At 51.3% G+C, this 14,370-nt stretch overlaps 1 protein-coding gene across 2 annotated transcripts; it reads left to right on the top strand.

The window, feature by feature from the left end:
- The first annotated feature begins 2,388 nt into the window (after positions 1-2,388).
- LOC311374651 (troponin T, fast skeletal muscle isoforms-like) lies at positions 2,389-14,370 on the top strand. 2 transcript variants are annotated; one of them, XM_084490451.1, is made up of 14 exons: positions 2,389-2,487; positions 4,276-4,316; positions 4,488-4,501; positions 5,561-5,728; positions 6,843-6,860; positions 7,818-7,836; positions 7,961-8,006; positions 8,649-8,765; positions 8,913-8,990; positions 9,137-9,250; positions 9,509-9,624; positions 9,841-9,931; positions 10,818-10,858; positions 14,134-14,370. In XM_084490451.1, exons 2-14 carry the CDS (start codon positions 4,297-4,299, stop codon positions 14,168-14,170), a joined length of 879 nt encoding a protein of 292 aa, XP_084346577.1. In that variant the 5' UTR covers positions 2,389-2,487; positions 4,276-4,296; the 3' UTR covers positions 14,171-14,370. The 2 variants fall into 2 exon arrangements, with proteins under 2 accessions (XP_084346577.1, XP_084346578.1); XM_084490452.1 differs by lacking the exons at positions 5,561-5,728; positions 6,843-6,860 and having other exon boundaries at positions 2,403-2,487.

Genomic DNA, 14,370 nt, shown 5'->3' with positions numbered 1-14,370 from the left:
GTCTCTACCCCCTGGGTCTCTACCCCCTGGGTCTCTACCCCCCTGGGTCTCTACCTGGGTCTCTACTGGGTCTCTACCTGGGTCTCTACCTGGGTCTCTACTGGGTCTCTACTGGGTCTCTACCCCCTGGGTCTCTACCCCCTGGGTCTCTATCTGGGTCTCTACCCCCTGGGTCTCTATCTGGGTCTCTACCTGGGTCTCTACCTGGGTCTCTATCCTTGTTTCCCTGAGCCTGTGTTTGTATTTACAGTTCTGTGTCTGCGATTGGATGAGTGAAGTCCTACCAAAGTTGCCAACTTCATGAGCCTGTGGAGATGATGGTGGTACAGACGTGTGGGCTCCTCCTGAACAGGTCTGTCTTTAATGAGGTGGAAACCGAGGAAGGACCAAGCCTCTGGTGTAGTGTGACATGTTTGGAGCTGTGGCGCCGAGGTCGAGACCCACCGTGTTCTGAGGTTCTGAAGTCGAGACCCACCGTGTTCTGAGGTTCTGAGGTCGAGACCCACCGTGTTCTGAGGTCGAGACCCACCGTGTTCTGAGGTCGAGACCCACCGTGTTCTGAGGTCGAGACCCACCGTGTTCTGAGGTTCTGAGGTCGAGACCCACCGTGTTCTGAGGTTCTGAGGTCGAGACCCACCGTGTTCTGAGGTTCTGAGGTCGAGACCCACCGTGTTCTGAGGTTCTGAGGTCGAGACCCACCGTGTTCTGAGGTCGAGACCCACCGTGTTCTGAGGTTCTGAGGTCGAGACCCACCGTGTTCTGAGGTCGAGACCCACCGTGTTCTGAGGTCGAGACCCACCGTGTTCTGAGGTAGAGACCCACCGTGTTCTGAAGTAGAGACCCAGTGTGTTCTGAGGTTCTGAAGTCGAGACCCACCGTGTTCTGAGGTAGAGACCCAGTGTGTTCTGAAGTTCTGAGGTCGAGACCCAACAGTTTTTGAGGTTCTGAGGTTGAGACCCACGTGTTCTGAGGTCAAGACCCACCATGTTCTGAGGTTCTGCAGTGTTTCCATCAGTTCTAGGGGGGGGGTTAGGGTGTTGGACCCCAAGCCAAATGTTCTGGGTACAATCCACAATGACCTCGGCCTAACCTATGGGCATCCTAGGGCAAGATGACCCCTTACCCCTACCTGCTCCTTAATGACCTGTCTCTGTACTGTCTAACCCCTACCTGCTCCTTAATGACCTGTCTCTGTACTGTCTAACCCCTACCTGCTCCTTAATGACCTGTCTCTGTACTGTCTAACCCCTACCTGCTCCTTAATGACCTGTCTCTGTACTGTCTAACCCCTACCTGCTCCTTAATGACCTGTCTCTGTACTGTCTAACCCCTACCTGCTCCTTAATGACCTGTCTCTGTACTGTCTAACCCCTACCTGCTCCTTAATGACCTGTCTCTGTACTGTCTAACCCCTACCTGCTCCTTAATGACCTGTCTCTGTACTGTCTAACCCCTACCTGCTCCTTAATGACCTGTCTCTGTACTGTCTAACCCCTACCTGCTCCTTAATGACCTGTCTCTGTACTGTCTAACCCCTACCTGCTCCTTAATGACCTGTCTCTGTACTGTCTAACCCCTACCTGCTCCTTAATGACCTGTCTCTGTACTGTCTAACCCCTACCTGCTCCTTAATGACCTGTCTCTGTACTGTCTAACCCCTACCTGCTCCTTAATGACCTGTCTCTGTACTGTCTAACCCCTACCTGCTCCTTAATGACCTGTCTCTGTACTGTCTAACCCCTACCTGCTCCTTTAGTGACATGTATCTGAAATCAATAAATGGTCATTGTAATAATGTGCTCAGATCATATCTCAACACCCTGCTTTTCAGGCTTATTGATCAATGTGGAGGTGATCCATGAACCAATCACCTAAAGATCACATGATAACACGACTGGGGAGGCCGATGTTTATGATATCAAATCCATGCCGCACCGTTGAGACTGAGTGCAGCTCAGTTCATACGTTCATCTCCTCGGGGGTCTGACTCAGGACCCCCCGCCGTCGCGCTGGTCCAGGTGGCTCCAGGCGGTACCAGGAGGTGGTACCAGGGTGTTGGACCGTGGTCCTGCCAGGCCGTACGCTCCTCGTCTGGTTCCTCGTCAGGTTCCTCTACTCTTCACCTGAAACTCCATCTGGCGGGTGTGTGTGACGCCGCCCTGCGGCCTGCTGAATTCTGCTGGCCTAATGCAGAAGCAGAAATAGCAACGGGTCAGCCTGAAGACCCCTCCCCTCTCCCGGCCAGCTGTCTATCTCCTTATTGAGGGACCCCGGTCTGCCTCACCCACCCCCAGCACCCTAGCCTTACAGACCTTCCTTGGCCAATGGGAAGCCAGGCCCCATGCCCCTAGCGGCTCCTTGGCCAATGGGGAGGCCGGATGGATCAGATGTCAGTATAACAGAAGGACATAATCAGCCCGGTAAGTTTGCAGAACCTTACAGCCAGTCTGGGCCAACTGAGAGCTCACTTCTTTCAGCTTTTCTGAGGTAAGAGAGAGTGTGCGTGTGTGTGAGTGTGTAGTGAGTGCTCGCTAGGTAACTGATTACAGGTGTAGGGTTCAGTGTCCTAAACCCACCCCCAGCCCACACTGGGCTGAGTCCATAGCGGTGCAGCATGAGAACAAAGGAGTCTGTAGACACCTCTGCTGTCTTCTGCTGGGTGTAGGGTCAAGGCTGGCTTAGGTGACAATGTGTCTCTTGGGCTTTGCTGGTCAGAGAGAAGAGGGGTTGATGTTTATCTGGTCTGGTCCAGACAAATTGTTGTGTAGAGGCTGAGAGGTTCCACATAACAGTGGATTTACAAACCATTCAGAGCTTATGCTGTGATGACAGTAGGGCTGATGGTTAGATTAATACGCTATGCAACCCTTGCAATAACCTCAGCTGTTTTTCAAAACGTGATTGGTGGTTTAAGTGTTTTGTGATTTTCCCATATTGTTGGAGTGTTATTTGATGTATCTTTGGATGTTTTTGGACATGTTGTTTCTTGAAGCCAAGCTGTAAATGGGTGAGGTATGGTGGCACCTTGAGGGAGGCATGCCTTGAGGATAAACAGCTATACACTCTGGGGATGGGACTCCCTGGACTTAGCACTGCTGCATTACACATAGCTTACATTGTTTACTCATCCAGCCACGTCCCATACCAAAGCCCTCCGCATCCAGAGTCAAGTAGAGAGTGGAGGAAACACTTAGCAAAAGAGGTTTGAATAACAATGACCAGGAACCATCTTGTAGGTCCATCTCCACCAAGTAACAGTGTTTTGATAGTGTTGATTCACCAAGTGGTTCACTGGTAGCTGAGTCGGGGAACCCAGAGAAACCAGGGTTCAGGAGAGGAGCCTCCAGATAAGGAGAGGAGGTTCTATTCCAAGAGAAAGGAGTGGATCTGTAACAGATCTTCTGAAACCCGAAGCTGGCCTGTGGCTGGCTCTGAAGCCCACAGCTGTCTGCTCTGAAATAGTGGAGGAGTGAGGGACCCTCCAGAGGGACCCCGGTAATGAGATCTGCTGCTAATGGGAGATTAAACCATCTCTATTTATCTCTTGTTTATCTCTGGCCCTGCCCCACAAACCTTCAGAACACATCATCCATTTGAACGGGTTCTCCGTTGATGCCAAATGAAGGAATCAATCTGGTGTAGCCCCACTCATCAACCCAGTCCAAACAGACTAGCCTGCTATGGAAGCCCTTGGAGCAGCATGCTATGAATGACATCAGCTGCTGAAGGACTCATTGAAGCCGAGGCGTCTAAAGATATGCACCTTAGTGCCGGCCTGGAGGTTGAGCTCGCACAGCAGCAGCGCGGGAGGGCTGTCCTTTTACAGGCTCCCGGCCGCACGCCCCCCGCCCATTGGTGGAGGAGGGCGGTTAGCTCCATGCTATGTTTGGATGCCTTCTCGTTTATCAGCCGAGACGCACATTCAAGACGTGGCTCACGTTTCACACCATTCAAGCTAATTATAAACCGAGACGTTGAGTCCACCAGATGATCCCACACCTCTCCCCGAGGTGGCCGGCAGGACGTGTGGAGGCGTTGGGCCAGCACTGAGTCTGATTTCCAGAGGGATGTGTTCTAGCTGAAGTATGTCCGGTTTAAGTCACGACTTCCTCCAAATGAAGAAGGGTTAGAGCAGCAGTGAGAATGAGCACCTTGGTGTTTGGGTTTAATGAGTGGTATGTCGGCAGTGGGGGGTGGGGCTGGGGTATTTAAGACCCCTGTAATTGAACCCTGGTCTATAAATACCAGGTCAACACTATACTCTTCCTTCCCCAGGTCTATAAGTCCACTGTCACCATGTCTGACACTGAAGATGTGTAAGTACCACCAGCCATTCCCACTTAGCACATCTGCTTATTTTATTAATTTGCTCATTTTTGACATTGTCTAATTATCTCCTCTATTTCTGTATGTCTCCCCCCCCCCCCCCCCTCTCTCTCTCTCTCTCTCTCTCTCTCTCTCTCTCTCTCTCTCTCCTCCCCCTGCAGTGATCAGGTCGAGGGTAAGTTACAACCATATCATCTTCTTTAGTCCAAAACCCTAAAGCGGTCCATGTGTCTCCCTGAAGAGCCTGAGTCTCCGTACTTCCTTGATAAACGTCGTCCTTCCTCCTGTATGTGCGCCCTCACTCGGTTCAGTGGATCATTGTATGATGGATGAATATTGTTTCGCCGGTATCTTTGCTTTATGCTGGAGACTCATGTGATGCGACACTGCCTCTGCTGTCCTGAATGTGGAGGCAGCTTCTCGTTGCACAGCTGCAGGCGTACGTGTTGACCACCGAGCAGGGTGTGGTGGCTCTTCTGGAGATCAGGGCTTTGCTCTCAGGGGACAATCAGGGGAACTGAGAGGGAAAGCCGTCTTCCAGCAGGAACCTGCTGGTTTGCCAACAGAGCCTGCAGCTCTGCATGGGGCTTCCAGGGGTCCGGTTCTCCTCAGCCCGACGTGGAGAGAGCCCCCGTCGGGCTGAGCAGAACTGAACCGATGCCTTGCATGGATCCCCTCTGCCCCCCACCCCTGGGGAGCAGACGGGATCTGTCTCATAACCCTATTTCACTCCTTTCTCTTTCTCGGGTGAAAAAAAGAAGAATACGATGGTAAGACTAAGATTCAGACTAGATATTAAAAAAAGGGGGTTATGTTTCAATCGTACTAATCTGTGTGTTGGGTGTCAGTAGCATGCTCGATAACCCAGCCCCTCCACAGCCCTCGCCCCCCCGTCCACAGAGAAGAGCGTAGCGCCGGTCAGGTCCTTGGGGTGGTCAGCGGTGTGACCCACGCCCTGGTCTCCTCCCACAGGGGGCTCGGCTCTCTGCAGAGAACCACTTAACCCATGTGGACTGTTCTCTTCTTCCTCTTAACCCTGCTCCTCTCTCACCGCCTCATAGCCGTAGTGTCACCCCCTAGTGGTCATCTCCTCAGACCCCCTCCGCCACCGCCATCCAACCCCTTCACCTCTCATCTGCTCCCCCTCCTCCTCCCCCTCCTCCCCCTCCTCCCCCTCCTCCTCCCCCTCCTCCATGCCTCCCCCCCCCCCCGTCCTGCCCTGCATGCCGTGTAGCCGTGGAGGAGGAGGTAGTTCAGGAGGTAGAGGTGGCCCCGGAGGCGGGCCCCGAGCCAGAACCAGAGCCTGAAGCGGAACCAGAGCCAGAGCCAGAGCCAGAACCAGTGGTAGAACCAGAGCCAGAACCAGAACCAGAAGCAGAAGCAGAAGCCGAGGAGCTTGAAGGTATGTCAGAGCTCTTTCATCCTGAACTTGGCAGTGTGATCCATCAGACAGACAGACAGATCCCACTGGTCCCAGCCCACATGACCCAACCAATCACAGTAGACGTGCTACCTTCAACTCCACCACATCGCCCCCCACTGCTGCTTCTACCCAGCATGAGCGCCCCCTGCTGGGGGGGCGCAGGCTGCTGCTGCAGGAGGAGGTGCAGCCCCTGAGCTCCACTGGCAACGCAGCCTTAGCTCTCTGATTGGAGAACATCCTAGAAGCCAAACCGCTGTAATGCGACACCTAGCCTCCCTTCTGCCACGCCTAGCTTCTACCAGGCCTCGACTGGAATCTAATATTTACATTACATTGAGAGGTTTGATACAGCTGGCTTTCATAAGCTGTATCCAAACCCATTTGGATGCAGCTTTATTCTCTGTTTTATATCTGATACTGTCCACTTCAGAGTATAACAACAGAGAACCGCTTTTTGGCATTGAGACTGCATGTAAGATTATTATATTACATAATATATTTGATAAAGTAAATAAGTAAATATATGTGTGTTTATATATGGGTATATATATGTACATATATATGTGTATATACATATATATATACATACATATATATATATATATGTATATGCACATATCTATACACACATCTATATATATGTATGTGTATATATATATGTTTGTATGTATATGTGTATATATATATGTGTATGTATATATATATATATATATTTGTATGTTTGTATGTATATATATGTATATATGTATATACATATGTATATATGTACGTTCTAGTCCTGTCTAGTCATTAGACCTGAGACTGACTCCAGTCAGGGTATTGGAGACGCATGCTATAGTTTATCCATCAAACTCCAAATCAAATCATTGAATCTCTTGGTGTCTCCTGTAGAGGCCCTGCATGGCTTCTATCACGTCTGAGGACATGAACGCCTCACGTCTCATGTCCCCTTCAGGATAGAGCTATGTCATCTGCAACAGTGGTCTGTACGCCCGACGCCGGCCAGGGGTCGGGCGTACAGACCACACGCTCTGCTTCCATCGCTAATGCTCTTCATTTTTGCTCTTTTGTCTTGGATGCTTGCTGCATGCAGATGCCACTGGAGAGGAAGGTATGTCCAGAGACTTGTTAGACATGTGGTTCTGCTGTAGACCTGTTAGACATGTGTAAGACGTGTGGTTCTGCTGTAGACCTGTTAGACATGTGTAAGACGTGTGGTTCTGCTGTGGACCTGTTAGACATGTGTTAGACGTGGGGGGCTGCTGTGGACCTGTTAGACATGTGTTAGACGTGGGGGGCTGGGGTTAGGGGCTCCAGGGTGTACCATGTGGTGGAGGTCTGCTCTACTGCTCTGTGCTGATCCAAGGCCCACTGGACCACTGCCCAATTGGCTTTTACACAAATCTTACTTCATGAAAGACCAATTACTGTCAAAAAGCAAAGGATGAAAGAATCTGACATGCTAACGTGCTTTAGCGCTAGCGTTCCATCCCCATCGTTAGCATGCTTCGCATGGTGTTTACATCTCTCGCAAACCACCACCAGCATTGTGTCCTGCTTGGTTCAAACGGTTTTGGGTCAAGCCAAAGCATACGAACAACTCTACAGATGTTACGACACATCAACATCTGTCCACACTCTTCACACTGTTCCACTCATCTAGTTTCTAGAAGAATCATGTCCATGTTTTAGGTGTACGTCCTTCTTTTAGACACTAACTTTAATGCTAATAATGACTAATAACTAAGAAGACTAGTAGTATAATAAAGCATCTTCTGATCACCATAAACCATGTATTCATGTGGAACTAGTTTAACAGCATCTAACTTTTCTAACTCGAAGTTGAAGACAAATCAACTGTAGACATTTTTTATTTTACCAATCATTTCCACATTTTTAATTAATTGGTTTAAGAAAAATTGATTTTAAACCCATTAATGCCTGAGACATCTTTGCTTGAGTAACACTATGGATGAATGAATAGAGCTTCTTCTTAAAACAAGACATCTAACCCAACACTCTAACGAGGTCACCTGTACTTGTTCCCTCTTCGCTTATGGACACACAGACGAGAAGCCAAAGTTCAAGTAAGTCCTCCTCTCCTCCATTTTTACGATATCAAATCATTTGTGGAGCATTGGCTGTGATTACGAGCCTGTGGTACCCGTCCTGCGCCTAGAGACCGACGCTAACATGTCTTCCCTCTTGTAGGCCTAGCGCACCCAAGATTCCCGATGGTGAGAAAGTGGACTTTGACGTAAGTTTGATCTGAGTCATCGTGTGTTTTGGCTCTTTTGGGTTGTTTACAAGGCCATGTCTGGTGGTGTATGGGGACCGTATGTTAACATGTGGTGTATGGGGACCGTATGTTAACATGTGGTGTATGGGGACCGTATGTTAACATGTGGTGTATGGGGACCGTATGTTAACATGTGGTGTATGGGGACCGTGTATTAACATGTGGTGTATGGGGACCGTGTGTTAACATGTGGTGTATGGGGACCGTATGTTAACATGTGGTGTATGGGGACCGTATGTTAACATGTGGTGTATGGGGACCGTATGTTAACATGTGGTGTATGGGGACCGTGTATTAACATATGGTGTGGTGGTGTATGGGGACCGTATGTTAACATGTGGTGTATGGGGACCGTGTATTAACATATGGTGTGGTGGTGTATGGGGACCGTATGTTAACATGTGGTGTATGGGGACAGTATGTTAACATGTGGTGTATGGGGACCGTGTGTTAACATGTGGTGTATGGGGACCGTGTATTAACATATGGTGTGGTGGTGTATGGGGACCGTGTGTTAACATGTGGTGTATGGGGACCGTGTGTTAACATGTGGTGTATGGGGACCGTGTGTTAACATGTGGTGTGGTGGTGGCTCTGCAGGACATCCAGAAGAAGCGTCAGAACAAGGATCTGTCAGAGCTCCAGGGCCTGATCGATGCTCACTTTGAGGGCAGGAAGAAGGAGGAGGAGGAGCTGATTGCCCTCAAGGAGAGAATTGTGAGACATGGCACACGCTCACAGGGTGGCTGTTTCACACACACTGCCTTCATGTTGACATGTGAACACGTTGATGTGTGTGTGTCTTAGACCTGTATGTTGGTGTGTATTCTAACCATGTGTGTGTGTGTGTGTGTGTGTGTGCAGGAGAAACGTAGGGCTGAGAGAGCCGAGCAGCTGAGGATCCGCGCTGAGAAGGACAAGGAGCGCCAGGCCAGACGCGAGGTCTGCACCTCCCGCCGCGCACAGCCACGCACCTCCTCGCCACTCCCCACCTCCTCCCCTAAATACATGTGTGTGTGTGTGTGTGTGTGTGTGTGTGTGTGTGTGTGTGTGTGTGTGTGTGTGTGTTTCCCTGTGTGTGTGAGCAGGAGGAGAGGCTGAAGAGGGAGGAGGCTGATGCCAAGAAAAAGATGGAAGAGGATGCAAAGAAGAAGTCGGCTCTGTCCAACATGGGCTCCAACTACAGCAGTCATCTGCAGAAGGTAGGGACGGCCATAACACTATACACACACACTATACACACACACTATACACACACACACACACACACTATACACACTGACGCTACAGCAGCCACCTGCAGAGAGTAGGACCATCCCATGATAACACATACACACCCTGTATACACACACAATGCACACACACTATACACACACCTTATACACACTATGTACACTATACATACCATGCACACATCACGCACATACTAATCCCCCGCCCCCCCCCCCCCCCCCCCCCAGGCTGACCAGAAGAGGGGAGGAGGAAAGAAGGAAACAGAGAGAGAGAAGAAGAAGAAGATTCTGGCTGGAAGACGCAAGGCTCTGAACATTGACCACCTCAACGAGGATAAGCTCAAGTAAACATGACACTTAGCACGACGTGTTACGATCGAGCTCCTCTCGGATACGCTCTCCACATGTGTTACCGTCTAGATAGCCAGCTAGTCGAGCTGTCTATCTGTCTAGCTGTCCATGGGTGGTGGTTGTAGCGCGTCACCACCACCAGGTGGTGCTGCCGCGCTACACCCACCAGCACCACCTGGTGGTGACGCGCTGAACTGTCTCCTCCCCAGGGATAAGATCAACGAGCTCCATGAATGGATGAGCACACTGGAGTCTGAGAAGTTCGACCACATGGAGAGACTGAAGAGGCAGAAGTATGAGGTGAGTATCAACCTGTCTGTCTGTCTCTCTCTCTAACTCCCCCTGTCTCTCTCTCTCGCTCTGTCTGTCTGTCTGTCTCTCTGTCTGCCTGTCTGTCTGTCTGTCTGTCTCTCTGTCTGTCTGTCTGTCTGCCTGTCTCTCTGTCTGCCTGTCTGTCTGTCTCTCTGTCTGCCTGTCTGTCTGTCTCTGTCTCTCTGTCTGTCTGTCTGTCTGTCTGCCTGTCTCTCTGTCTGCCTGTCTGTCTGTCTCTCTGTCTGTCTCTCTGTCTGCCTGTCTGTCTGTCTCTCTGTCTGTCTGCCTGTCTCTCTGTCTGTCTGCCTGTCTGTCTGTCTCTCTGTCTGTCTGCCTGTCTCTCTGTCTGTCTGTCTGTCTGTCTGCCTGTCTCTCTGTCTGCCTGTCTCTCTGTCTGCCTGTCTCTCTGTCTCTCTGTCTCTCTGTCTGTCTACCTAATGTCTTTCTAATGTTCCCTTACTTCAGATGTTAAAGGTTCTGCAGGATTATCGTTTCTCCTATTCTATGATACCAGACTCAGGTTTATTTTATATTTGATATTACGTTTTGCATCCTCTGTACCGATCAATGAGGACGTTAACAAATAACTGATAAATACATGTTGGATATATCCAACACATATCTTCATCATGTCCGCGTACATCCAACATATACTGTTGAGTTGTCAGGTAACCCTGGAACATACAAACTTACCCCTCAAATAGTCCCTATGTCCCCTAGTCCCTTAATACTGAGAACGTTCCAGAACGTCCACACATCCGCGTTACGTAGCCGCCAGTAGCACCGTAGCACCGAGCTAGCGGCCTCCCTCCCGCGGGGAGAGGCGAGGGGGGTGGGACTGAGATGTGAACCCAGTCTGACCTCTGATCTCCAGGTCACAACTCTGCGTAAGAGAGTGGAGGAGCTCAGTAAATTGTAAGTAACGTTGAGATCAGGTGTTTGAAGGCTGCATGGCCTGCTGAGCGCCTGGCATGGACAGACTAGAGCCCGGTAAGAACGTCAGGGGAGCATTGGCTCAGAGAGCTCCACATAGGGTGGTGTTAGGACCCCACCAGGGAGGAGACCCTCCTGGTCTAGGGGCTCAGCTCTTAAACTAGTCGGCGTGTCCAGGTAAGTTCCTCGTCCCTGGGCGCAGTGGACCCTGAGCCCGGCGGGCGTGGCGGGGCGGAGGAGCAGGTGAGGTCGTCTCAGAGTCTTGTGTCCGGTGTTAAACGGGTTGCTGTGTGCTCACTTCTAGGTGCTCAACCTCAGGAATCGCATCGATCAGTTGCAGAAATAGTAAGTACTGGGGCTCCAGCCCCTGAGCCTCGACCAGGACACCCTTAGCGCATGGTCCTCAGCCCTCGGAGGCCGTTGATCACATGATCAACGATGGTACAGAGACCATGATCCCATGGACGGGGTCCCTGATGACGATGACGAGGCCATGAGGGTGTAGAACATGGCCCTCTCCTCACAGACCCCTCGGTCCGCTCTCTCCCGTGGAACTCCTTTCAGAAGATGTTGTCCACCGATGACGCGCGTCACGAACTCAACACGCTCCAGAAGAGCCATGCTGTGATGGGCATGGCTCCTGGAGGCGCTGCGTGTTGCGTTCTTGCGTTCGTGTTGCGTTCATGTCACATGGAGACACGGGTTGAGCAGGGTGAGCTCTGGAGGCCGACAGACCAAACGATGGTTCCCAGAGCAGGAGGGCTCCAGACCAGACGGTCATGACCCTCGATCACCCTGGTCTCCTCGTGGTCTTTATGCTGCCATTGAACCTGTGTTGGCTCCTGAACCATAACATCTCCTTCTACTATCACCCCAGATGTTATACTATCTACAGACGTATGGATAGTACTATCTAGCACGGCTGTGTGTCTGGTTTTCACCAACACCATTCTGCAGAGTACAGAGTACATTATATTGCAAGCACAGATGTGTTGACATCGGTCTCGATATAATGACCACCAGCGAGGCATACAGTGGTGGGGGGACGTGAACTTGTGGTTCGTTGTGTAAACTGTGTTTGTGCGCTCCATCCCAAGTCCGGTTCCTCCAGGTAAGTTCAGCATGTCCGGGTGGCTTTTGTGAGGTGATTTGTGTGTTTATTTGTCGTCTCTACATTCAACGGCTCGTAAACATTTATTAACCTTAAGGTTAATAAAAGCTTAAATCAAACTGTGATCAAGAAGCAGAATCACAGGCAGCAGGTTGCTGGTTTAAATCCCCTGCCCTAGGGGTTGAAGGCATGCTGCATGCTCTAAACTCATTTCCTGTTCAAATTTACCTTTTGCTGTTCAGTGGTGTGGCTCAAACAATACTGTGTTTTTACAAATGTACTAGAATCAAAGGGCCAAACAATACCGGGTTGGTACAATGTAGGGCCATAGAATACTACGCTAGTACCATTACTAGAATTGTAGTACTTGAGAGTGCTAGTAAGAGCATAGTAGGAGCATAGAATACTTTAGCAGTACTATTGTAGGCCTACTAGTATCAAAGAGCCTTAGAATACTGTGGTAGTACTCAGACTAGCCTCCTAGGGCCATATACTGTAATCTAGACTATTGAAAAGAGCAAAGTTAACTTTATACTCAATGAGGCCTAAGCAAGGATCAGGGTGGTCTAGTGGAGGGTAGAGGTGGTCTAGTGGAGGGTAGAGGTGGTCTAGTGAAGGGTAGAGGTGGTCTAGCGGAGGGTAGAGGTGGTCTAGTGGAGGGTAGAGGTGGTCTAGTGGTCTAGTGGAGGGTAGAGGTGGTCTAGTGGAGGGTAGAGGTGGTCTAGTGGTCTAGTGGAGGGTCGAGGTGGTCTAGTGGAGGGTAGAGGTGGTCTAGTGGTCTAGTGGAGGGTAGAGGTGGTCTAGTGGAGGGTAGAGGTGGTCTAGTGGTCTAGTGGAGGGTAGAGGTGGTCTAGTGGAGGGTAGAGGTGGTCTAGTGGAGGGTAGAGGTGGTCTAGTGGAGGGTCGAGGTGGTCTAGTGGTCTAGTGGAGGGTAGAGGTGGTCTAGTGGAGGGTAGAGGTGGTCTAGTGGAGGGTAGAGGTGGTCTAGTGGTCTAGTGGAGGGTAGAGGTGGTCTAGTGGAGGGTAGAGGTGGTCTAGTGGAGGGTCGAGGTGGTCTAGTGGTCTAGTGGAGGGTCGAGGTGGTCTAGTGGAGGGTAGAGGTGGTCTAGCGGAGGGTAGAGGTGGTCTAGCGGAGGGTAGAGGTGGTCTAGCGGAGGGTAGAGGTGGTCTAGCGGAGGCTAGAGGTGGTCTAGTGGTCTAGTGGAGGGTCGAGGTGGTCTAGCGGAGGGTCGAGGTGGTCTAGTGGAGGGTCGAGGTGGTCTAGTGGAGGGTAGAGGTGGTCTAGTGGAGGGTAGAGGTGGTCTAGTGGTCTAGTGGAGGGTAGAGGTGGTCTAGTGGTCTAGTGGAGGGTAGAGGTGGTCTAGTGGAGGGTTGAGGTGGTCTAGTGGTCTAGTGGAGGGTAGAGGTGGTCTAGTGGTCTAGTGGAGGGTTGAGGTGGTCTAGTGGTCTAGTGGAGGGTAGAGGTGGTCTAGCGGAGGGTAGAGGTGGTCTAGTGGTCTAGTGGAGGGTAGAGGTGGTCTAGTGGAGGGTTGAGGTGGTCTAGTGGTCTAGTGGAGGGTAGAGGTGGTCTAGTGGAGGGTTGAGGTGGTCTAGTGGTCTAGTGGAGGGTAGAGGTGGTCCAGCGGTCTAGTGGAGGGTAGAGGTGGTCTAGTGGAGGGTAGAGGTGGTCTAGTGGTCTAGTGGAGGGTAGAGGTGGTCTAGTGGAGGGTTGAGGTGGTCTAGTGGTCTAGTGGAGGGTCGAGGTGGTCTAGTGGAGGGTAGAGGTGGTCTAGTGGTCTAGTGGAGGGTAGAGGTGGTCTAGTGGTCTAGTGGAGGGTAGAGGTGGTCTAGTGGAGGGTAGAGGTGGTCTAGTGGAGGGTAGAGGTGGTCTAGTGGAGGGTCGAGGTGGTCTAGTGGTCTAGTGGAGGATAGAGGTGGTCTAGTGGAGGGTAGAGGTGGTCTAGTGGAGGGTCGAGGTGGTCTAGTGGTCTAGTGGAGGATAGAGGTGGTCTAGTGGAGGGTAGAGGTGGTCTAGTGGAGGGTCGAGGTGGTCTAGCGGAGGGTAGAGGTGGTCTAGTGGTCTAGCGGAGGGTCGAGGTGGTCTAGCGGTCCCTGGAGGGTAGCGACAGGAACCTGACGTGTTTCCTGTGTTGTCGTGACATCACAGCAGCAAGAAGGGAGCTGCTGCCCGCCGCAGGAAGTAAGCTGGACGACCTCAGCTCAGAAGAACCCAGAGCGCGGCGCCCCCCGCGGACCCGTGGACGATGAGCGCCGCGCCGCGCGGTCTCCCGGCGCAGGTCCGGTCCGGCCCCTGCGCCGGGCGCCTCTGTTGTGGAGCTCGCTCCATCGCGCTTCCTGTTTGGTTCTCAGTATTTTTGTAAATAAAGTTTGACTCTTCAACCCA

The sequence above is a fragment of the Micromesistius poutassou genome (genome assembly GCF_964030765.1).
Source record: "Micromesistius poutassou genome assembly, contig: SCAFFOLD_383, whole genome shotgun sequence".
In the NCBI taxonomy this organism is placed as follows: Eukaryota; Metazoa; Chordata; class Actinopteri; order Gadiformes; family Gadidae; genus Micromesistius; species Micromesistius poutassou.
The sequence above is the reverse complement of the archived record's forward strand: the minus strand, read 5'-3'. Positions and strand labels throughout refer to the sequence as shown.